This window comes from Vulpes lagopus, chromosome 4 (genome assembly GCF_018345385.1).
Source record: "Vulpes lagopus strain Blue_001 chromosome 4, ASM1834538v1, whole genome shotgun sequence".
NCBI lineage: Eukaryota > Metazoa > Chordata > Mammalia > Carnivora > Canidae > Vulpes > Vulpes lagopus.
Genome location: NC_054827.1, coordinates 95,838,616 through 95,862,565, shown reverse-complemented (window position 1 = coordinate 95,862,565; position 23,950 = coordinate 95,838,616). Strand labels below are relative to the sequence as shown.

Below are 23,950 nucleotides of genomic sequence, written 5' to 3'. Positions count from 1 at the left end.
ACAGGCCACAGGCACCGGACAGTAGTCAGGCGGAGCCTCTTGTCAAGGCTGTGGGGCTTGGCCTTGTCCTCCTCGTCGTGGGAAGGCACTGTTTCTCCTTTGTGTGTGCCTGTCACCTATAGTAATGTGGCCATGCCCCTGCACCAGAGTCTAAACACCACCTGTGTTTAGCCTGTCTCTGCCAATGGACAGGCCCTACCTTGAGTCCCACAATATAGATGCCTGTGAAGACCATGCCACGTGTTGCTGTTCTTGCTGAGGATCCCGTCCCCCGACGTGGGAGTCCCGTTCGAGGGCAGTGGTGACTTTCTGTACAGTGATGAGGACTCAGGACATGGACACGGACGCGGCAGCCTGACTCAATGCAGGTGTTCCCAGAGGCCGAGCCCGTGAAGCACAATGGTTGTTGCGATGCCGGTTCCCTTGTCAGTAGCGCACCCCCGCTTCAGTCGGCTGTTCTTGGGCTGTCAGTGTAGCATGGGCACCACTTGCCTAGGGCTGTTCTGCCCACACGCCAAGAGCAAATAGTCATGTGTGTGGGACCAGTCGCCTGTTCGACCTTCGTGTGGCCACCTCTTCTCATAGTGCTTCGTGAAGGCCTGAGGCGTGCATCCATTTCCTGAGGCCTGCTGCCCTCACAGGGCTCGTTGCCTTTCCCCGGGGTGGCTGAGGTTTCATGCTGCGCCCGGACCCGGCTCAGCTAATGGGGCGACGTAATCCACATCGACATGGCTTCGATGGTCGATAGTGTGTCTTTGGAGGAGAGTCCTTGTGCTGTGCTTTGCCAGAGGGCTTCGGGCACGTGGTGTCTCAGGGCTTTGCGACGTCCCGTGAGGTCAGTCACGTCATGTCACGCTATTACGTGCCAGGGTCTGAGGCCATGGATCCCCGGATTGCCCATGTACTTTGCGCTGATGAACTCTAAACGTTAGCTCCTGAGCCACGGATGGCCAGCCTGCCAGCCTGCCAGCCTGGCCTGCACACGCACACATGTGCACAGCTTCTTGCTAATAAACCCATAGAGTCACACTGATGCACACACACTGAAACACACCCACAGAGGGCCCCACACAAACAGACGCCTGCACATCCCCACTCATGGCGTGTGGTCTGACCAGAAACATTGTCATATTCTAACCAGGAAATTCCTAGACACACATCATGAGACAGAGGCACATCCCCTTGTGTGGGATGACGTGGGCCCGTTCCATATCACTGATGAGCAGCTAGCCCTGTGGGACAGAGGGACAGCACAGGGAGATGCAATGCTTCCCCCAGGGAACCGCTTGGAACGCTCGGGCCATCTGAGCGCCTGGGTGGGTACGTCACACATTCGCCTGATTTCTCCACACCTCCTCAGATGCCGAGGCCTAGCTAGGCTTCCTGTTGACATGGAGAAGAAAACCTTCCTTTCCTTTCCACGGTGGTGTGGAGAGATGATGGCGGGCCTTGTGGAAGCAGAGTGGTCCAGGACGGGGAACCTGCACACGGATCACCAGAGGTAAGCTATTGTTGTGTCAATGTGTACTGATGGCACTCGAAGGTTCTGAGATGGCCTGCGGACCTGCCAGCTGGCTTGTGCTCCTGGCCATGGACGTTGGCTCTCCAAGAGGATTGCCTATGCCTCTTGCTCAGGGGCATAGCTGTGGGTGGTCTCCAGGGTACAGGAGGGTCCTGAGGCCACGGGGAGACCCCATGAGCTGTTCAGCCTGCGTAGTTCAATTTACCAGGAGGCCGAGAAAGTGCTTGGATCGATGATGACTCCCTCCATCTGCATTCCTTGGAAAAGCTGAACAAAATGAGTGAGAACTCCCTGCCGTCGTTCTCATCGCAACTGAGGTCCAGCACCTTGTCTCCCCCAGGGAAGGAAGGAGTGAGGGACAGCTTCACCTTCGTCGTGCCACACGCTTGCTTGAAACCACCACCACCACCACCACGACCACCGCCACCACCACCACCACCAACACCACCGTCTCCACCGAAGGGCCTTGGGATCAGAGAGCCTGGCGGAGGGCTGAGGGCCTAGAAAACATGTGCTCTCCTTGGGTGGGAGTCCTCGACATGGTGGTCCTCCATGACATGGCTGGCCTTTGGGGGTGTCTCAGACAGCCAGCAGCCAAGTGGTAGGAGTTGCGTTCGGCGGCTTTGGCAGTGCCTTGAGAGCATCTATGTCGGAGTCCGTCGGCCAGGCCAAAGATTGAGCCAGTACACCTGGTGGTGTGTGGTGCCCCCCTTGCTGGGTCAGGGGCCGCCGGTGTACAGGTGGACCCCCGACCGGGCAAGGAGCAATCTCTGTCCCAGGCCTCTGTTCCGCGTTCTCAGCTGAGTGTTGAACAGGGTTGCGGGAGGACAGGAAAGACACCAGATGGGTTCGTTGCTTTTGACAGAGCCCTAATTCATCTGAGGCCAGACAAGGACGGAGACACAGTACTCGCACGCACACACGAATACACATAAAACATACAGAAGCACATATACAGTCAAACACATGCTCCCCAATCGTAGTCGCATGCACAGGCATGCAAACACACACTCACACACACACACACACACACACGCACGCACACACACACACGCACACACACGCCAGGAAGTCAGCGGAGCTCATGGTGTACGCTCAGGGCAGGTGTGTAGAAGTTTCGCTGGCCACTTGGAAGAATGGGAATGGCAGTGCCAAGGGCGTCTGGAGGACACGTGGGTGCAGGCAGGTCTGATGGCGGCCTCCCTACACCTGCATGCTGTTAGGAAAGCCAACGGGTCAGAGGTTCGGGGGCTGTTTGCGGCCCCACCACCTTCCCCGGTGTGCCTTGATTTACGGCCTTAAGGGGCCGCCTGGCGATGGTGCCGAGGGCTCTGTCCGACCCACCCCAGGCCACTACTTCCCCAAAGAAGGGCTCTCCTGGGTGTCTACCCTGTGCCTGTGATCGCCTTGCCGGCCATTGCCACCCTGGTTGTCCCTCCCTTTGCCAGCTGGGCTTGCAGACTCTGGCCATGCAGACCTTACCTCCTGGGCTGCCGGGCTCCTGCGTAAAGACATCCACCCAGGGCAGCCCTTGATCAGCATCCGGACTGGCTCCTCCCTGCTCTGTGGGCACAAGACTTCTGTGGGCTAGGCTGCAGACCGTGCAGGACAGGCCACAGGCACCGGACAGTAGTCAGGCGGAGCCTCTTGTCAAGGCTGTGGGGCTTGGCCTTGTCCTCCTCGTCGTGGGAAGGCACTGTTTCTCCTTTGTGTGTGCCTGTCACCTATAGTAATGTGGCCATGCCCCTGCACCAGAGTCTAAACACCACCTGTGTTTAGCCTGTCTCTGCCAATGGACAGGCCCTACCTTGAGTCCCACAATATAAATACCTGTGAAGACCATGCCACGTGTTGCTGTTCTTGCTGAGGATCCCGGCCCCCGACGTGGGAGTCCCGTTCGAGGGCAGTGGTGACTTTCCGTGCAGTGATGAGGACTCAGGACATGGACCCGGATGCGGCAGCCTGACTCATGGCAGGTGTTCCCAGAGGCCGAGCCCGTGAAGCACAATCGTTGTTGCGATGCTGGTTCCCTTGTCAGTAGCGCACCCCCGCTTCAGTCGGCTGTTCTTGGGCTCTCAGTGTAGCATGGGCAACACTTGCCTCGGGCTGTTCTACCCACATGCCAAGAGCAAAGAGTCATGTGTGTGGGACCAGTCGCCTGTCCGACCTTCGTGTGGCCACCTTTTCTCATAGTGCTTCGTGAAGGCCTGAGGCGTGCATCCATTCCCTGAAGCCTGCTGCCCTCACAGGGCTCATTGCCTTTCCCCGGGGTGGCTGAGGTTTCATGCTGCGCCCGGACCCGGCTCAGCTAATGGGGCGACGTAATCCACATCGACATGGCTTCGATGGTCGATAGTGTGTTTTTGGAGGAGAGTCCTTGTGCTGTGCTTTGCCAGAGGGCTTCGGGCACGTGGTTTCTCAGGGCTTTGCGACGTCCCGTGAGGTCAGTCACGTCATGTCACGCTATTACGTGCCAGGGTCTGAGGCCATGGATCCCCGGATTGCCCATGTACTTTGCGCTGATAAACTCTAAACGTTAGCTCCTGAGCCACGGATGGCCTGCCTTCCAGCCTGCCAGCCTTCCAGCCTGGCCTGCACACGCACACATGTGCACAGCTTCTTGCTAATAAACCCATAGAGTCACACTGATGCACACACACTGAAACACACCCACAGAGGCCCCACACAAACAGACGCCTGCACATCCCCACTCATGGCGTGTGGTCTGACCAGAAACATTGTCATATTCTAACCAGGAAATTCCTAGACACACATCATGAGACAGAGGCACATCCCCTTGTGTGGGATGACGTGGGCCCGTTCCATATCACTGATGAGCAGCTAGCCCTGTGGGACAGAGGGACAGCACAGGGAGATGCAATGCTTCCCCCAGGGAACCGTTTGGAACGCTCGGGCCATCTGAGCGCCTGGGTGGGTACGTCCCACATTCGCCTGATTTCTCCACACCTCCTCAGGTGCCAAGGCCTACCTAGGCTTCCTGTTGACATGGAGAAAAAGACCTTCCTTTCCTTTCCACGGTGGTGTGGAGAGATGATGGCGGGCCTTGTGGAAGCAGAGTGGTCCAGGACGGGGAACCTGCACACGGATCACCAGAGGTAAGCTTTTGTTGTGTCAACGTGTACTGATGGCACTCGAAGGTCCTGAGATGTCCTGTGGACCTGCCAGCTGGCTTGTGCTCCTGGCCATGGATGTTGGCTCTCCAAGAAGATTGCCTATGCCTGTTGCTCAGGGGCATAGCTGTGGGTGGTCTCCAGGGTACAGGAGGGTGCTGAGGCCACGGGGAGACCCCAGGAGCTGTGCAGCCTGCGTAGTTCAATTTACCAGGAGGCCGAGAAAGTGCTTGGATCGATGATGACTCCCTCCATCTGCATTCCTTGGAAAAGCTGAACAAAATGAGTGAGAACTCCCTGCCGTCGTTCTCATTGTAACTGAGGTTCAGCACCTTCTCTCCCCCAGAGAAGGAAGGAGTGAGGGACAGCTTCATCTTCGTCGTGCCACACGCTTGCTTGCAACCACCACCACCACTACCATGACCACCACCACCACCACCACCACCACCACCAACACCACCATCTCCACCGAAGGGCCTTGGGATCAGAGAGCCTGGCGGAGGGCTGAGGGCCTAGAAAACGTGTGCTCTCCTTGGGTGGGAGTCCTCGACATGTTGGTCCTCCATGACGTGGCTGGGCTTTGGGGGTGTCTCAGACAGCCAGCAGCCAAGTGGTAGGAGTTGCGTTAGGTGGCTTTGGCAGGGCCTTGATAGCATCTATCAGAGTCCGTCGGCCAGGACAAAGATTGAGCCAGTACTTCTGGTGGTGTCTGGTGCCCCCCTTTCAGGGCCAGGGGCCGCTGGTGTCCAGGTGTACTCCCGACCGGGCAAGGAGCAATCTCTGTCCGAGGCCTCTGTCCTGCGTTCTCAGCTGAGAGCTGAACAGGGTTGCGGGAAGACAGGAAAGGCACCAGATGGTTTCGGTGCATTGTTCAGTGTCTACCCTGTGCCTGTGATAGCCTTGCCGGCCATTTTCACCCTTGTTGTCCCTCCCTTCGCCAGCTGGCCTTTCAGACTCTGTCTGTGCAGACCTTGCCTCCAGGTCTGAGGGGCCCCTGCATAAAGGCATACACCCAGGGCATTCATTGATCAGTGTCCCTTGTGGCTCCTTCCTGCCCTGTGGGCACAAGACTTTTCTCAGCTTGCCTTTAGGCCATGTTGGACATGTCATAGGGACCCCATAGTATTCAGGTGTAGCCCCTTCTCAAGTCTGGGGAGCTTTTTGATGGTCTCCTCTTCATGGGAATGCACTGTTCCTGCTTTCTGTGTGCCTCGGTTGTGGTATTTTGGGCATGCACCTGCACTAGAGCCACTGTATTGAGACTGTTTCTGTCAATGGACAGGCCCTGCCTTGAGTCTCACAATGTAAATGCCTGTGAAGAGCATGCTGTATGTTGCCGTTCTCACTAAGGATCCCAGACCCCGATGCTGGAGCGTTGTTCAACAGCACTGGTGACTCTTCCTGCCGAGATGAGGACACAGGACTTGGACCTGATGAGGCAGCCCGACTGATGGCACGTGTTCCTGGGGGCCATGCCCATGAAGTACAATGGATGTGGACATGCCACTTCCCTTGATTCTAGCGCACCCCTGGTTTAGTTGGCTGTTCTTTGGCTCTCAGTATCACATGGACACCACTTGCCTAGAGCTGTTCTGCCTTCACACCAAGAGCCAAATCATGATGTGCATGTCACGGGTTGCCTGTCCGATTTCTGCGTGGCTACCTCACCTTACTAGGGCTTTATGAGGCCTGAAGTGTGCAGCCAGTACCCAAGGCCTGCCGGTCTTTCGGGGGCTCATTGCCTTGCCCTGTGGTCACTGAGGTTTCGTGCTGCTCCCTAGACCTGACTCAGCTAACAGGTGACTTAGTCCACATCAACGTCGCCTCAATGGTGGAGAGTGGATTTTTGGAGGAGAGTCATTGTGCTGTGCCTTCCCGAGAGGGCTGTGGACACGTGGTGTCTCAGGCCTTTGCATCCTCCCCTGAGGTGAATCCCGTCTTCTCATGCCAATGCATGCCACAGTCTGAGGCCATGAATCCCCAGATTGCCCATGTGCTTTGCAGTGATCAACTCCAAACATGAACACCTGAGCCATGTCTGGCCAGCCTTCCCTGCACACTCACTCATCTGCACACCTGCTAATAAACCCATAGAGTCACACTGATGCACACACACTCAAACACACCCACAGAGGGTCCCACACAGACATACCCACAGCCCTAACATGGCTCGTGGCTTTACCAGACACATTGTTATACACTCACAAGGAAATTCCTAGACTCACGTGAAACAGAGGCACATCGACATGTGTGGGATGACATGGGCCTGCATTATCTTACTGAGGATCAGGTAGCCCTGTGGGACAGAGGGACAGCACAGGCAGATGCACCGCTTCCCCATGGAACTGTTCCGATTGCTCAGGCCATCTGAGTTCCTGGGTGCGTTTGTCATGCATTCACCCGATTTCGCCACACTTCCTCAGGTGCCAAGGCCTAGCTAGGCTTCCTGTTGACATGGAGAAGAAGACCTTCCTTTCTGTGGAGATATGGAGAGATGATGACAGGCCCTCTGGAAGAAGAGTTGCCCAGGACGGGTACCTGCACAGGGATCACGATGAAGTAAGCCTTTTGTTGTCTCAAAGTGTACTGATGCGACTAGAAGGTCCTGGGCCAGCCAGCGGACCTGCCAGTTGGGTTGTGCTCATGGCGAGGGGAGATGGCTCCCCAAGGGATTAGCTCAGGGGCATATCTGTGGATGGTCTCCAGGGTGCTGGAGGGTGTTGAGGCCATGGGGAGACCCCATGAGCTGTTCAGCCTGCGTAGTTCAATTTACCAGGAGGCCGAGAAAGTGCTTGGATCGATGATGACTCCCTCAATCTGCATTCCTTGGAAAAGCTGAACAAAATGAGTGAGAACTCCCTGCCGTCGTTCTCATCGAAACTGAGGTCTAGCACGTTGTCTTTCCCAGGGAAGGTAGAAGTGAGGGACACCTTCACCTTGGTCAGGCCACACGCTCGCAACCACCACCACCACCACCATCTCCACCCAAGGGTCTTGGGATCTTAGAGCTTGATGGAGGACTGAGAGTCCAGAAATCTTATGCCCTCTTTGGGTGGGATTCCCGGGCTTTGTGGTCCTCTGTGGCATGGTTGGGATTGGTGGCATCTCAGGTGGCCAGCAGCCAAACAGTAAGAGTTGCATTAGGTGGTGTTGGCAGGGCCTCAAAAGCTTCTCTGCTGGAGCAAGTAGGCCAGGCTGATGATTGAGCCAGAGATCCTGGCAGTGTGTGCCGTACACCCCTTTCAGGGCCAGGTGTCATGGTTTTACAGGTGGACTTCCATCCGGGCAAGCAGCAATCAATGCCCGACGCCTCTGTCCCAAGTTCTCAATGAGAGCTGAACAGGGTTGGTGGAGGACAGGAGAGGCACCAGGAGGGGCCAATGCATTTGACAGTGCCTGAATTCATCTGAGCCCAGACCAGGACAGACACAGTGACTCCCATGCACACATGAACACACACACACACACACACACACACACACGCACACACACACATGCATACACAAACACATACACCCACACAAACACAGATGCACACAGCAAACATGCAAGGAGGTCCAGCAGCACTCATGGTGTACATTTAGGGCAGGCGTGTTGACGCTATGCTGGCCCCTGGAATGGATGGGAATGGCAGGGCCCAGGCTGTCCGCCGGATGGGTTGGTGAAGACTGCCAGTGGCCTCCCTAAACTCAGATGGCGTTGCGAAAACCAACGGGTCAGTGCTTGGTGGGCTGTGTGCGGCCCCACTGCCTTCCCCCATGGGCTATGCTTACAGCCTTCAGGGGCCCTCGGGCGATGGTGCTGAGGTGTCTGTCCAATGCTCCCTAGCCACTACTTTCCTAAAGAAGGGCTCTCCTGGGCGTCTAACCCGTGCCTGTGAGAAGTATGCCAGTAGTTGCTACCCTGGCCAGCCCTTGCTTCGTCGGCTGGCCTTGCAGACCCTGGCCATGTGGACCTTGCCTCCTGGGCTGCAGGGCTCCTGTGTAAAGATGTCCACCCATGGGGGCCCTTGATTCAGCGTCCGGGGTGGCTCCTTCCTGCTCTGTGGCTACAAGACTTCTCTGGGCTAACCTGCAGACCATGAAGGACAGGCTACAGGGACCCTGATAGCAGTCAGGCGCAGCCTCATATTGTGGCCCTGGAACTTGGCCTATGTCCTCTTCTTGGTGGAGAGGGCACCGGTCCGCATTTGTGTGTGCTTCTCACCAGCAGTACTGTGGCCATAGTCCTGCATCAGAGTCATTCTGTTGAGCCTGTGTCTGCTGACAAATGGGTCCTGCCTTGAGTCCTACAATGTGGATGCCTGTGAAGAGCATGCTGTGTTTTGCTGTTCTCGCTGAAGATCTCAGTCCCCAATGCTGGAGTCCCATTTGAGGGCAGTGGTGACTTTTCCTGCAGTGATGAGGACTCCAGGATATGAACCTGGACGCAGCAGCCCGTCTGATGGCACGTGTTCCCGGAAGCCATGCCCATGAAGCACAATGGCTACGGAAATGCCTCTTCCCTTGGTAGTAGCACGCCCCCTGGTGCCATCAGCTGTTGCAGGGCTTTTAGTGTATCATGGGCACCGCTTGCCTAGGGCTGTTCTGCCCACACAGCAGCAACCAAATTGTCGTATGTGCAGGACCGGTTAACTTCACGTGGCCACCTCACCTCAGTAGGGCTTTGTTGAGGCCTGAGGCATGCAACCAGTACCCGAGGCCTGCTGGCCTGCACAAGGGCTCGTTGCCTTGCCCAATCGTCACTGGCATTCTGGGTTGTACCCCAGACCTGGATCAGCTAACAGGGTGACCTAATTCACATTGACGTTGCTTCAACAGTCAAATGTGGGTTTCTGGAGGACAGTCCTTGTGCTGTGCGTTTCCAGACAGCTTTGGACACGTGGTGTCTCAGGGCTTTGCAGGCTCCCCTGAGATCAATCACATCATCTGGTGCCATGCGTGCCAGGGTCTGAGTCCATGGATCCCCAGATGGGCCATGTGCTTTGTGGTGATGAACTCCACACATGAGCACCTGAGCCACGACTGGCCAGCCTGCCAGCCTGCCTGCACACGCACACACGTCCAAACCTGCTAATAAACCCATAGAGTCACATTGATGTACACACACTCAAACACACCCAGAGAGGGCCCCACACAAACAGACGCATGCACATCCCCATTCATGGCACGTGGCCTTACCAGACACATTGTCATACACTCAGAAGGAAATTCCTAGGCACATATGAGACAAAGGCACATCACCACGTGTGGGATGGTGTGGGCCCATGCCATCTCATCGACAAGCAGCTAGTCCTGTGTGACAGAGGGAACAGCACAGGCAGATGCACAGCTTCCCCATGGAACCATTCAGAATGCTCAGGCCACCTGAGCATCTGGATGCGTTTGTCACACATTCGCCGGATTTCTCCACACTTCCTCAGGTTCTGAGGCCTAGCCAGGCTTGCTGTTGACACGGAGAAGAAGACCATCCTTTCTGTGGAGGTGTGGTAGATGATAGCTGGACCTGTGGAAGAAGAATGGTCCAGGACGGGGAACCTGCACGGATCACAAGGAGGTAAGCCTTTCGTTATCTCAAAGTGAGCCATTGGGACTAGAAGGTCCTGGGCCAGTGAGTGGACCTGCCAGTTTGCTTGTGCTCATGGAAAGAGGTGATGGCTCCCCAAGAGGATTGGCCATGCCTCTTGCTCAGGGGCATAGCTGTGGATGGTCTCCAGGGTACTGGAGGGTGCTGAGGCCACAGGGAGACCCTGTGAGCTGTTCAGCCTGCATAGTAAAATTTACCAGGAGGCCGAGAAAGTGCTTGGATTGATGATGATTCCCTCAATCTGCATTCCTTGGAAAAGCTGAACAAAATGAGTGAGAACTCCCTACCGTTGTTCTCATCGAAACTGAGGTCCAGCACGTAGTCTCCCCCAGGGAAGGTAGGAGTAAGGGACGGCTTCTCCTTGTTCCTGCCACATGCTCAAAAGCACCAACACCAACACCTCCATCTCCACCCAAGGGCCTTGGCATCAGAGAGCCTGGGGGAGGGCTGAGGGCTCAGAAAACATATATTCTCCTTGGTGGGAGTCATCGGCTTCATGGTTCTCTGTGGCATGGCTGGGCTTTGGCAGCATCTCAGATAACCAGCTGCCAAGCAGTAGGAGTTGCATTAGATGGCATTGGCAGGGCCCCGAAAGCATCTGTGCCAGAGCACATAAGCCAGTCTGATGATTGAGCCAGAGATTCTGGCGTTGTGTGCAGTTCCCCCCTTTCAGGGCCATGCGTCATGGGGTTACAGATGGACTATCATCCAGGCAAGCAGGTATCTTTGCCTGAGGCCTCTGTCCCGAGTTTTCAATGAGAGCTGAATATGGTTGGGGGGAGACAGGAGAGGCACCATGAGGGACCGATGCGTTTGACTGCGCCTGAACTCATCTGAGCCCAGACCAGGACAGACACACACAGGAACACTCACATACACACGCATACACAAACACAGACACGTGTACACACAGACGCACCCACCACACATGCAAGGAGATGCAGCAGAGCTCGTGGTGTATGTTCAAGGCAGGAGTGTCGACACTCTGCTGTCCACTGGAATCAATGGGAATTGTAGGGCCCAGGCTGTCCACTGGACAGGTTGGTGCAGGCAGCTAGTGGCCTCTCTAAATTTGGATGGTGTTGCAAAAACCAACAGGTCAGTGCTTTGTAGGCTGTGTGCAGCCCCACCACCTTCCCCCATAGGCTGAGACTTAATGGCCTTAATGTGCTTCCTGGCAATCGTGCAGAGAGCTCTATGTGACCCACCCCTGACTACTACTTTTCTGAAGAAGCGCTCTCCTGGGTGTCCACCCTTTTCCTGTGAGAGGTATGCCAGCCATTGTGACCCTGGTCAGACCTCACTTCGCCACTTAGCCTTGCAGACCCTGGCTGTGCAGAGCTTGCCTCCTGGGCTGCGGGGCTCCTGTGTAAATGCGTCCACCCAGGGAGGCCCTTGATTCAGCATCCGCAGTGACTCCTTGCTCTGAGGGCACAAGTCTTCTCTGGGGTAGCCTGCACACCATGCAGGATAGGCCACAGGGACCCTGAGAGCAGTCAGGCCCAGCCCCGTGTTTTTGCCTTGGAGATTGGCCTACATCTTCCTCTTCATAGGAAGGGCACTGGTCGTCCTTTATTTGTGCCGCTCACCTGCAGTACTGTGGCCATGTTCCCCAGCCTCCCAGCCAGCCTGCCTGCCCTGCAAATGTACGCACATACACACACACACTCCTGCTAATAAACCCATAGAGTTATACTGACGCACACACAATGCAACTCCCACACAGGGGACCCTCATACACAGACATGCATGCCACCACTCATGGCATGTACCCTTGCCAGACACACTGTCATGCACCCATAAGGAAATTCCTAGACACACACAGACAGAGGCATATGCCCCTGTGTGGACTGACATGGGCCCATGGCATCTCACCAATGTGCAATAACCCTGTCGGTCAGAGAGACAGCACAGATAGATATAAAGGTTTCCCACGTAACTGTTTGGACCACTCTCACCAGCTGAGCACCTGGGTGCATTTGTGACATAATTGTGTGATTTCTCCTCCATTCCTCAGGTGAGGAGTACAAGCCATGCTCGCTGTTGACTAAAAAAACAGACCTTCCTTTCTTTGGAGTTGCGGAAGAATGATGGTGCACCTTTGGAAGAAGAGTGGCCAGGGTGGGGAGCCTGCGCATGGATCGGTATGGGGGTAAGCCTTTCATTGTCTCAAAGTGAGTGAATTGGACTAGAAGATTCTGGGTTGGCCACCGTCCTGCCAGTGGGCTTGTGCCTCATGGCAAGGGGCAGTGGTTCTCTGAGAGGATTGCCTGGGCCTCTTGCTCAGGGGCGAATTTTGGAGGGTTTCCAGGGTGCTAGAGGGTGCTGAGGCCACGGGGAGTCCCCTATGAGCCATCCAGTCTGCTTGGTTTGGTTTGCCAGTCGGCCCAGGAAGTGCTCCAATGGATCATGACTCCCTCAATCTGCTTTCCTTGGAAAATTGAACAAAATGAGTGAGAACTCCCTGCCATTGTGCTCATCGAAACTGAGGTCCAGCACGTTGTTTTCCCCAGGGAAGGTAGGAGTGAGGGAAAGCTAGCTTTGCCTTGGTCGTGCCACATTCTTGCAACCTCCACTACCATCTCCACCCAAGGGCCTTGGGATCAGAGAGCCTCATGGAAGGCTGAGGGCCCAAAAGGCATGTGCCCTCCTTGGATGGAAGTCCTCAGCTTAGTAGTCCCCCGAGGCATTATCCAGGCTTTGAAGGCATCTCAGACAACCGGGAGCCAAGCAGTAGGAGTCGCATTGGGCGATGTTGGTGCAGCCTCAAGAGGCTCTGTGTTGCAGCAAATCAGCCAGACTGATGATTGATCCAGAGTTCCTGGCAGTGTGAGCTGTGCAACTCCTTCAGGGCCAGGCACCATGGGTTTGGAGGAGGACTCTCATACGGGCAAGTGGGAATCTTTGCCCTAGGCCTCTGTTCCAGGTCATCAGGTAAAAGCTGCACAGGGTTGAGGGAATACAGGAAAGACACCAGGTAGGGCCAATGCACTTGACAGTGCCTGAATGTGTCTCAGGCCAGAGAAGCACACATACCCACACACACAGTCTCCCACACACATGAACACACACACGCATACACAAATACATGCACAGACACACATAAAGATGCAGACACAGGCACGTGCGTGTGCGCACACACACACACACACACACACACACACACGCACACACCACACATGCAAGTAGGACCTGCAGAGCTCGTGGTGTTTGCTCAGGGCAAAGTGTAGATGCTCTGCTGTCCACTGGAATGGATGGGAATGGCAGGGCCTCTGGAGTCTGCAGGATGGGTGTGTGCATGTAGCTGGCAGGCTCCCTACACTCGGTGGTGTTGCAACACCAACGGGTCAGTGCTTTGTGGGCTGTGGGAGGTCTCACCACCTTCCCACATGAGCTTCTACTTATTACCCTATGGGGCCTACTTTGGATGTAGCCCAGGACTCTGCCCGACATGCCCCTGGCCACTACCTTCCCAAAGAAGGGCTCTCCTGGGCAATTTCCATGTGCCTGTGAGAGGTATGCTGGCCATTGCCATCCTGGCCAACCCTCGCTTTGCTGGGTGAACTTGCAGTCCTTGGCTATGCAGACATTTCCTTCTGGGGTTCTGGGTTCTATGTGAAGGCATCCATACATGGCAGCCCTTGATTCAGCATCTGGGGTGGCTTCTTCCTGTTCTGTGGCCACAAGACTTCTCTGGGCTTGATTCTCAACCATGCTGGACAGGCCCTAGGGATGCTGATAGCAGTCAGGCACAGCCCGACATCGTGGCCATGGAGCTTGGCCCATGTCTTCCTCTTCGTGGGAAGGGCACCGGTCCTCCTTTCTGTGTGCCTATCACCTGCAGTACTTCAGCCATGCCCTTGCTCCAGAACCACTATGTTGCGCCTATCTCTTCCAATGAATGGGCCCTGGCTTGACTCCCAAAATGTGGCTTCCTGTGAAGAGCACACTGCATGTTGCTGTCCTCACTGAGGATTCCAGCCCCCGACACGGGAGTCCCGTTCCAGGGCAGTGGTAAGAGACTTCCCCTGCAGCGATGAGGACTCAAGGACATGGACGTGGACATGGCAGCACGAGTGATGGCACGTGTTCCTGGAGGCCATGCTCATGAAGCACAACTGCCTTAGGCATGCCAATGTCCTTGGCTGTAGCACACCGCGGTTTCTGTCAGCTGTTTCTACTTGCTTTTGTTGGGGCATGAGCACTGCTTGCCTAAGGCTGTTCTGCCCATATACGAAGAGTCATATTGTCGAGTCGTATTGTCGAGTGAGTGGGACGAGTCACCTGTCCAACCTTTGTATTGCTCCCTTGGCTCACCAGGGCTTCTGGAGGCCTGAGGCATGCAGCCATCCCCCTGGGCTCCCAGCCTGCATCAGGACTCATTGCCTTGATCTGTTTTCACTGAGATTTCATGCTGAGCTCCGACACCAAGACAGCTAACGAGGTGACGTAGTCCACAACAACGTCACTTTGACAGTTGGAAGTGGGCTTTTTTGAGGAGAGTCATTGTGCTCTGTGTTGCCAGAGCATTGGACCTGTAGTGTCTGGCCACTGCATTCTCCCATCGGGTATATCACATCAATTCATGCTGTGGTGTGGCAGGGTCTGAGGCAACATATCCATGGATGGCCCATGTGGTTTGGGGAGATGAACACCACACGTGAGCACCTCTGCCACGGCTGCTCAGCCTGCCAGCCTGTCCTGCACATGCACACACGTGCACACCTGCTAATAAACTCATAGAGTCACACTGATGCACAATGAAACAGCACAGAGGGCCCCTCATACACAGATGCACATCTGTCCCAACTCATGACATGTGGCCTTGCCAGACACATTGTCATGCATTCACAAGAAAATTCTTAGACACACATGAAACAGAGGCACATCCCCATGTGTGGGCTGACGCGAGCCCGTGACATCTCACCGATGAGAAGCTAGCCCTGTGGGACAGAGGGATAGCACAGGCAGATGCAAAGCTTCCCCATGCAACCGTTTGGACCACTCTGGCCAGCTGAGCACCTGAGTGCATTTGTGATGCATTCTTATGTTTTCTCCACCATTCCTCAGGTGAGGAGGGCAAGCCAGGCGCTCCATTGACTCAGAGAAGAAGACCTTCCTTTCCTTGGAGGTGTGGAGGGATGATGTGGGATTTCTGGAAGAAGAGTGGCCTGGGGCAGAGGACCCTGCACACAGATCGCTATGCGGGTAAGCCTTTTGTCATCTCAAAGTGAGATGATGGGACTAGAAGGTCCTAGATATGCCTGTGGCCTGCCAGTTGGCTTGTGCCTCATGGAGAGGGGTGATAGCTCCTCGAGTGGAATGCCCATGCCTCTTGCTCAGGGCCGTAGTTCTGAATGGTCTCCAGCTTGCTGGAGGGTGCTGAGGCCTCGGGTACTACCCTATGACCTGTCCAGCCTGCGTGGTTCAATTTGCCAGGCAGCCCAGCAAGTGCTCAGATTGATGATAACTCCCTCAATCTGCATTCCTTGGAAAAGCTGAACAAAATGAGTGAGAACTCCCTACTGTCATTCTCATCAAAACTGAGGGACAGCTAGCTTGTCCTTGGTCATGCCACATGCTCGCAAATACCACCACCACCACCACCACCACTACCACCACCACCACCACCACCACCACCATCTCCACCCAAGGGCCTTGGAATCGGAGAGCCTCATGGAGGGCTGAGGGCCCAGAAGGCTCTCCTTGGATGGGAGTCCTCAGCTTGGTAGTCTTCTGAGGCATGTCCTGGCTTTGAAGGCGTCTCAGACAACTGGCAGCCAAGCAGTAGGAGTCGCGTTGGGCAATGTTGGCATGGCCTGGAGAGGTTCCATGCTGGAGCAAGTCGGCCAGACTGAAAATTGAGCCAGAGCTCCTGGCAGTGTGTGCGGTACCTCCCTTTCAGGGCCAGGCACCGTGGGTTTCCAGGTGGACTCCCCTCTGGGCAAGTGGCAATCTTTGCCCGAAGCCTCTATCCCAGGTTGTAGCTGAGAGCTTCACAGGCCTGGGGGAAGACAGGAGAGGCACCAGGTAGGGCTAATGCACTTGACAGTGCCTGAATATGTTTCAGGGCAGAGAAGCACACACACGCACACCTATGCACAGACTTGCACACACATGGAGACACACACAAACGCATATGCAGTCACATACACCCACACACACACACACAGTCACAAATGCAGACACAGGCATGCACACACACACACAAACACACCACACGTACAAGGAGTTCCGGCAGAGCTCATGGTATACACTCACAGCAGGAATATAGACGCTCTGCTGGCCCCTGGGATGGATGGGAATGGTAAGGCCTGGGGAGTCCACAGTACAGGTCGATAGAACAGCCAGTAGTCTCCCTATACTTGGGTGGTGTTCCAACACCAACCAGTCAGTGCTTGGTGAGCTGTGTGTGGCCCCACCGCCTGCCCACATGGACTATGACTTATGGCCCTTAGGGGCTGCCTTCAATCTGCCGAGGGCTCTCTCCAATGTGCCCCTGTCTACTACTCTCCCAAAGAAGTACTCTCCTGGGCATCCACCCTGTGTCTTTTAGAGGTGTGCCCACCATCACCACCCTGGTTGCCCCTAGCATTGCCCACTGGCCTCGTGGAACCTGGCTGTTCGACCTTGCCTCCTAGGGCATGGGGCTCCTGTGTGAAGGCATATACCCAGGACAGCCCTTGATTCAGTGTCTGGGGTGGCTCCTTCCTGTTTTGTGGGCAAAAGTCTTCTCTGCGCTAGCCTGCAGACCATGCAGGACAGGCCACAGGGACCCTGATAGCAGTCAGGTGCAGCCCCATGTCGTGTCCATGGAGTTTGGCCCATGTCCCCCTCTCCTGTGGAAGGGCACTGGTCCTCCTTTGTGTGTGCCTCTCTCCTTCATGACTGAGGCCATGCTCCTGTGCCAGGGCCACTATGTTGTGCCTGTGTCTGCCAATGGACGAGCCCTGCCTTGACCCCACAATGTGGATGCCTGTGAAGAACATGCTGCATGTTGCTGTCCTCACTGAGGATCCCTGTCCCTGATGCAGGAGTCCCTTTTGAGGGCAGTGGTGAGATATTTTCCCTGCAGTGATGAGGACTCAACAAGGTGGACATGTAGAGGGTGTCTGATTGATGGCACCTGTTCTTGGAGGCCATGCCCACTAAGCACAATAGCCAGGGACATTCCAGGTCCTTTGGCAGTAATGCACCCTGAATTCCGTCGACTGTTGCACTGGCTCTAGGTGGGGCATGGGAACCACTTGCCTAGGTCTGTTTTGCTTGCACCAAGAGCCATGTTGTTGAGTGAGTGGGATGGGTCACCTGGCCGACCTTTGCATAGCTACCTCATATCAGTAGACTTTGTGGAGGCCTGAGGCATGCAGCCAGCCCTGGAGGCCTAATAGCCTGCACCATGGTCATTGGTTTGCCCCATGATTACTGAGATTTCATGCTGCATCTGACCCCAACGGATTGACCTAGTCCACAACATCGCTTCGGCAGTCGAAAGTGGATTTTTGGAGGAGAGTTGTTTTCCTGTGCGTTGCCAGAGGGCTTTGGACACGCGGTGTCTCAGGCCATTGTAACCTCCCCCCAGGGTCAATTGTGTCATTTCATGCCATTGCGTGGCAGGGTCTGAGGCCATGGATCCCTGTATGGGCCATGTGCTTTGTGGAGGTGAACTCCATACGTGATCACCTGTGCCACGGCCACCCAGCCTGCCAGCCTACCCTGCACACGCACACACGCTCACACCTGCTAATAAACCCAAGAATCACACTGAAGCACACACACTCTAACCCAACCACAGAGGGTCCCTCATACACAGGCACACACACACCCCACTCATGGAACATGGCCTTACCAGACACATTGCCATGCACTCACACAGAAATTCCTAGACACACATGAGACAGAGGCATATCCCCATGCATGGACTTACCATGGACAATGGCATCTCACCCATGTGCAGACAGCCCTTTGGGATAGAGGGACAGCACAGGCAGATGCAAGGCATCCCCATGGAACTATTTGGAACGCTCTGGCCAGCTGAACACCTGGGTGCGTTTGTGATACCTTCATGTGTTTTCTCCACCCTTCCACAGGTGCGGAGGCCAAGCCAGGCTCGCCGCCCCCCCAGAGAAGAAATCCTTCCTTTCCTTGCAGGTGCAATGGGTTATGGCAGGACCTATGGAAGATGATTGGTCTAGGGTGGGGAGCCTATGCATGGATGGCTATGCAGGTAAGCCTTTCGTTGTCTCAAATTGAGCAAAAGGGCCTAGAAGGTCCTGGGCCAGTCTGCAGGCCTGCCACTTAGATTGTGCCTCGTAGTGAGGGGCAATGGCTCCCTAAGATGATTGCCTGTGACTCTTGCTCAGGGGCATAGCTCTGGATGGTCTCCAGGGTACTGGGGGTTGCTGAGGCCACGGGGAGTCTCCATGAGCCATCCAGCCTGCATGTTCCATTTGCCAGGCATTCCAGAAAGTGCTCAGATCGATGATGACTCCCTCAATCTGCATTTCTTGGAAAAGCTGAACAAAATGAGTGAGAACTCCCTACTATCATTCTCATCAAAACTGAAGTCCAGTACATTGTCTTCCCCAGGGAAGGTAGGAGTGGGGGACAGCTTCACCTTGGCCGTGCCTCTCACTCAACCACCACCAGCACCAGCACCACCACTTAAGGGCCTTGGGATCGGAGAGTCTCGGGGAATCCTGAGGGCCCAGGAGGTGTGTGCCCTCCTTGGGTGGGAGTCTACAGCATGGAGTCCATGGCATTGCTGGGCTTTGGCGGTGTGTTGGACAGCCAGTAGCAAAGAGGTAGGAGTCACATTGAGCATTGTTGGCACAGCCTTGAGAGCATCTGTCCAGAGGAAGTCGGCAAGGCCAATGATTGAGGTAGATCTCCTGGTGGTATATGTGGAGCCACACTTTCAGGGCTGGGCTCTGTGTATTTGGAGATGGGCCTCCGATGGGCAAGCAGTGATATTTGCCTGCGTCCTCTGTCCCAGGTTTGACAACTGAGCACTGCATAGGGATGCAGGAAGATGCCAAAAGCACCAGAAAGGACCACTGCCCTTGACAGCACCTGAATGTCTCTTAGGCCAGAGAGGCACACATACATACACACACAGACACACACACACCACACATGCATGGTGATCTGGCAGAGCTTGTACTACATGCTCAGGCCAGGCCTGTGTCGATGCTCTGCTGGCCAATGGCCTGCATAGGAATGGCAGGGCCTGGGGAGGACTTCAGGACCGGTGGGTGCAGGCAGCCGGCAGCCTCCATATACTTGGGTGGTGTTGCGACACTAACAGGTCAGTGCTTGGTGAGTGTTGTGAGGCCCTACTACCTACCCACCAGGGTGCGACTTATCGGCCCTAAGGGGACACCTGGAGATGGTGCCAAGGGCTCTGTCTGATGTGCCCCTAGCCACTACTTTCCCGAGGAAGGGCTCTCCCAGGTTTCTCCCCTGAATCTGTGAGATGTATGCTGGCCATCCACCCTGGCCGGCTCTCACTTTGTCAGGTGGCCTTGTGGACCCTGGCTGTGAGTATTTTGACTCCTGGAGCACAGGGCTCCTGTGTGAAGGCTTCCAGCATGGGCGACCCTTGATTCAATGCCTGCGGTGGCACCTTCCTGTTTTGTGGGCACAAGACTTCTCTGGGCTAGCCTGCAGGCTGTGTGGGTAAGGCTCTGGGCCCCAATAGCAGTCAGACACAGCCCTGTGTCGTGGCCATGGAGCTTGGCTCATGTCTTGCTCTCCTTGGGAAAGGCACTGGTCCTCCTTTGTGTGTGCCACTCTCCTATGGGACTGTGGCCATTCCCCTATGTCAGAGCCACTGTGTTGTGCCTGTAACTCTGACAACAGGCCCTGTCTTGGGTCCCACAATGTGGATGCCTGTGACGAGCACACCACGTGTGGCTGTCCTCGCTGAGGATCCCAGCCCCCGATGTGGGAGTCCCTTTAGAGGGCAGCAGTGCGAGACTTTCCCTACAGTGATGAGGATTCAAGGACATGGACATGGGCGAGGTAGCCCAAGTGATGGCATGTGTCCTGGAGGCTATGCCCATGAAGCACGCTGGCCATGGACACACCAGTTTCCTTGGCAGTAGCATGTCCTGCATTCCATCGGCTGTTTTACTGGCTCTCGGCAGGGCATGGGCACCGCTTGTTTAGGGCTGTTCTACCCACAGTCCAAGGGCCGTATGGTAGAGTGGGCACGACAGGTTGCCTGTCCTCATGGCGTCACCTCAGGCCTGTCTTCATGTGGTCGCCTTGCCTCAATAGGGCTTTGTGGAGGCCTGGGGCCTCCAGCCAGTGCCCAAGAGCTGCCGGGCCTGCATGGGGACTCCTTGCCTTGCCCTGTGGTCGCTGAGGTTTTGGGAAGCTCTCCGGCCCCTGGTCATCTAGCGAGACACCTAGTCCACATCGACGTTACTTCAGTGGTCCTAAGTGGGTTTGTAGAAAAGAGTCCGTGCACTGTGCATTGCCAGAGGGCTTTGGATACGTGGTGTCTCAGGCCTTTGCAGCCTCCCTCAGGGTCAAACGCATCATCTCATGCCTTTGCACGGCAGGGCGTGAGGCCAGGGTTCCACATACGGGCCATGTGCTTTTAAGTGATGACTTCCACATGTGAGCACCTCTGCTTCGGCCAGCTAGTCTGCCAGCCTGTCCTGCACACGCCCGCACTCACACACCTGCTAGTAAACACATAGATAACACTCACGCACACACACCCAAACACACCCATAGAGGGCCCCTCACTCACAGACTCATGCACACCCCCACTCACAGCACGTGGCACTTACCAGGCACATTGCTCATGGAAATTCCTCGACACACATGAAACAGGCACATCCCTGCGTGTGGGCTGACCTGGGCCTGTGGCATTTCACCCATGTGCAGCCAGTCCTGTGGGACAGAGGAACAGCACAGGCAGGTGCTAGGCTTCCACATGGATCTGTTCTTTCTGATCTCACCACCTGATCCTCTGGGTATGTTTATCATTTGTGAGTGCAATTTTCCCAAATTTTCAGGTGTTGTGTCATTGCCAGCCTCACTTCGGCTCATAATAGAAAGCCTTCTTCTCCTTGGAGGAGTGGAGTGAGGTTGGCCTCACCAGGTTAGCTGCCCTGGTTGGGCAGATTCCACATGGATCGGTAAGAAGGTAAACTTCTTTTGTCTTAGAGTGAGCCTTTGGGCAAGGAAATCTTGTGCTTGCCTGAGGGCCTTCTGACTGGTGTGTTATCCTGACATGTAGGGTTTAGCTCCCCAAGATGATATCCTGTTCCTCTTGCTCGTAGTCATGTCCTTGGATTGTCTCCCAAGTCTGGAGGTCCCTGTGGTCATGGGTCCTTCCCAGGTTCTCCTTGATGTGGCAGGACAATAGGTCCTCCCAAGGGTGAGCATGTCTGCACTAATGGGCTGTCCCAGCCAGACCCCACAGGTGCTCATATCCATGATGACTCCCACATGTGCATTCCTTGGAAAGCTGAACATAGTGAATGAGGAATCCTTTACTATTGTCCTCATGGAAGCTGAGGTCTAGCTCGAGATCCCAGCCAGGGAGATACAGTGAGGGACAGGTGCCGAGGTCAGGGTCACCCACAGCCTAGAGGAGGATGCACAGGGCTGGAAATTGGTCCTGAAACAGAGCTGTGATTCAGGCACAGGGATACCCTGTTCCTGCCCCCAGGGGATGCCCTGTGTGGGGTAGCATGGGTGGTGCAGGGGCTCCAGCACACCCTGTAGCCTGTGGTGAGTGGGACATCCAGGGTGAGTGGGACACAGGTCACCTGACTGTCTTCCACCGTTCTTGCTGCCTGTCAGCCTTTGAAGTCTTCCTCCCAAGGTTTCTTTCCTTTTCTGCTGTAGGTTATCAAGTGGGGTATGGCTTAGGGAAGTGGTCTTTGCAGAGGGCATACATTGTTTCCTCCATATCTTGTCAGTGGTTTGGCTCCGTATTTTGTGTTTTTTTGCTATGTTCTGTGGTCTTCAGGTTTCTGGTATTTTCCTGAGCCTGTTAGCCTTCCTGAGAGCCTTTAGTCATAGGTCCTTTCCTTTCCTCTTATTTTTTCACCCCCCCCCAAAAAATTTCATCTTTTCACTCTATTTTCTTCTATGCCCTCTTTGTTAGAAGTATATGATAAAGGATGCTTTATTTTTGTTTTTTATGCTACTTATGTTATAATATTTGCTATTTTCCTTCCCCTTCTTTTTCTGTGTATCCTCTATATTACTTGTGATGTATGTTTCTTTTTTTCATGACTCAGACCTGATATTGTCTATTAGAAATAGTGCATATTTCAGTGTTTCAGACTTTTTTTTGCATTTTCATTTTGTATTTCTGCTTCATATAATATTTTTATATGAGTGCGTTTCAATTTCATTTTATCTTATCATTGATCTACCCCAATTATGTATTGTGAACGATTCAATGGAATTATATTTTTTTATAGATTGGTTTTCATCAATCTCTTGGCATTAGAATTTTCCAGTACTTTTCTATATTTCTTTTTTGGAAAGGAAGATATTGTGCCCTGCTTGTCATATTAATTGTGCTTTCAAATGGCTCTTGCCCTGTTACGATGAGCATCCTCTTTCACTTGCTAATGCTCTTGTGCTACCATTTTTGGTCATTGCAATCTCATGGGTTTGTGGTCATATTCTTTTTTCAAGCAAAATTCTTTTGAAACATACCTGAGATTGTCTGTCTAAAACATCAAGTTTGTAGTTGGAACAATATATACATTATGGGCTTTTTTGTTTGTTTCCATAGAAGGTAGAGGATTTTATTGAAGGTGTATCTCTTATATTTAACTCATACAATGTTTCACAATTCATTCCCTGCACTGTTAGTCACTAATCTTCAGATATATGATCAACATCATGTGGATCAGTGCCTCCTATGGTAACAGAATCCTGAATGCTCACTGCCTACCAGGTATCACATTCTGATGGTCCATTTTATAATTGTTGTGGGATAAATGATGATTCCACAAAGAGATCTTGTTGGAACATGGACAGAGTGAATAATGAAAATCACTTCTGTGAGCTGAGATCCAGCCCATAGATCATACTAAGCAAAACTATGGAGGGGAATTCAGCATGGTCAGCAAATGCTCCCAAAAAAGTACTATGGTAGTGGAAAAATAACATGCTGGCATATGCTAGAGGAAACAAATTGTAGAAAGGTCTATATAACCAATTATGGGATGATATTACAATTCTTGGCTGCCAATATGTACATATATGTCATAAATAGACCTTGGGAAACCACTCCTTAAGTAATGAGTCCTATGCAAAATGTCTGTGACTACACTTGAGCTATTTACGTATTTGAGCTACTAGAATTTTCTGAGTGATGATCAATGTCTTTAGTGTGATTAGATTGTCAAAATACAAAGATATGGAATTTTACTTATCATTTTCTATTAAGTGGAACAATTGTATAGAAATTGAAAAGTAATAGGTGGAAAAATTAGAGAGGGTGACAAAACATGAGAGACTCCTAACTCTGGGAAATGAACAAAAGGTGGTGGAGGAGAAGGTAGGTGGAAGCGTGGGGTGACTGTGTCACGTAGGCTGAGGTGGGCCCTTGATGGGATGAGCACTGGATCTTATGCTATATATTAGCAAATTGAACATAATTTTTAAAAATTGAAAAGTAGATGCTCTATGTGAAATCTTCACAGTCAATTTGCTCTCCAATGCAGTT

At 53.9% G+C, this 23,950-nt stretch overlaps 1 protein-coding gene, 7 non-coding genes and 1 pseudogene across 15 annotated transcripts in view; all 9 read left to right on the top strand.

Annotated features, from left to right (window-relative positions):
* The window catches only part of LOC121489987, an 88,679-nt gene that overhangs the window by 14,537 nt on the left and 50,192 nt on the right, over positions 1 to 23,950 (top strand). For 4 of the 8 annotated variants that reach the window (XM_041753498.1, XM_041753497.1, XM_041753493.1 and 1 more), the window contains 7 exons: positions 1,361 to 1,501; positions 4,498 to 4,638; positions 7,077 to 7,212; positions 10,076 to 10,209; positions 12,257 to 12,391; positions 15,310 to 15,447; positions 18,330 to 18,466. In XM_041753498.1, the coding sequence (XP_041609432.1) occupies positions 1,361 to 1,501; positions 4,498 to 4,638; positions 7,077 to 7,212; positions 10,076 to 10,105 (448 nt within the window). In that variant the 3' untranslated portion in view covers positions 10,106 to 10,209; positions 12,257 to 12,391; positions 15,310 to 15,447; positions 18,330 to 18,466. Of the gene's footprint in view, positions 1 to 1,360; positions 1,502 to 4,497; positions 4,639 to 5,935; positions 6,581 to 7,076; positions 7,213 to 10,075; positions 10,210 to 12,256; positions 12,392 to 15,309; positions 15,448 to 18,329; positions 18,467 to 18,828; positions 19,044 to 23,950 lie in introns of those variants that run through there. The other 4 variants (XM_041753491.1, XM_041753495.1, XM_041753494.1 and 1 more) reach the window with 4 other exon arrangements.
* LOC121490261 lies at positions 1,749 to 1,843 on the top strand. Its single transcript, XR_005987582.1, has one exon. It is a non-coding gene; the product is annotated as a small nucleolar RNA SNORD116 (small nucleolar RNA).
* LOC121490268 lies at positions 4,886 to 4,980 on the top strand. The gene has a single exon (XR_005987589.1). It is a non-coding gene; the product is annotated as a small nucleolar RNA SNORD116 (small nucleolar RNA).
* LOC121490266 lies at positions 7,448 to 7,542 on the top strand. The gene has a single exon (XR_005987587.1). It is a non-coding gene; the product is annotated as a small nucleolar RNA SNORD116 (small nucleolar RNA).
* LOC121490267 lies at positions 10,458 to 10,552 on the top strand. The gene has a single exon (XR_005987588.1). It is a non-coding gene; the product is annotated as a small nucleolar RNA SNORD116 (small nucleolar RNA).
* LOC121490271 lies at positions 12,644 to 12,733 on the top strand (annotated as a pseudogene).
* On the top strand, positions 15,697 to 15,791 carry LOC121490270. Its single transcript, XR_005987591.1, has one exon. It is a non-coding gene; the product is annotated as a small nucleolar RNA SNORD116 (small nucleolar RNA).
* On the top strand, positions 18,715 to 18,809 carry LOC121490269. The gene has a single exon (XR_005987590.1). It is a non-coding gene; the product is annotated as a small nucleolar RNA SNORD116 (small nucleolar RNA).
* On the top strand, positions 21,686 to 21,779 carry LOC121490272. Its single transcript, XR_005987592.1, has one exon. It is a non-coding gene; the product is annotated as a small nucleolar RNA SNORD116 (small nucleolar RNA).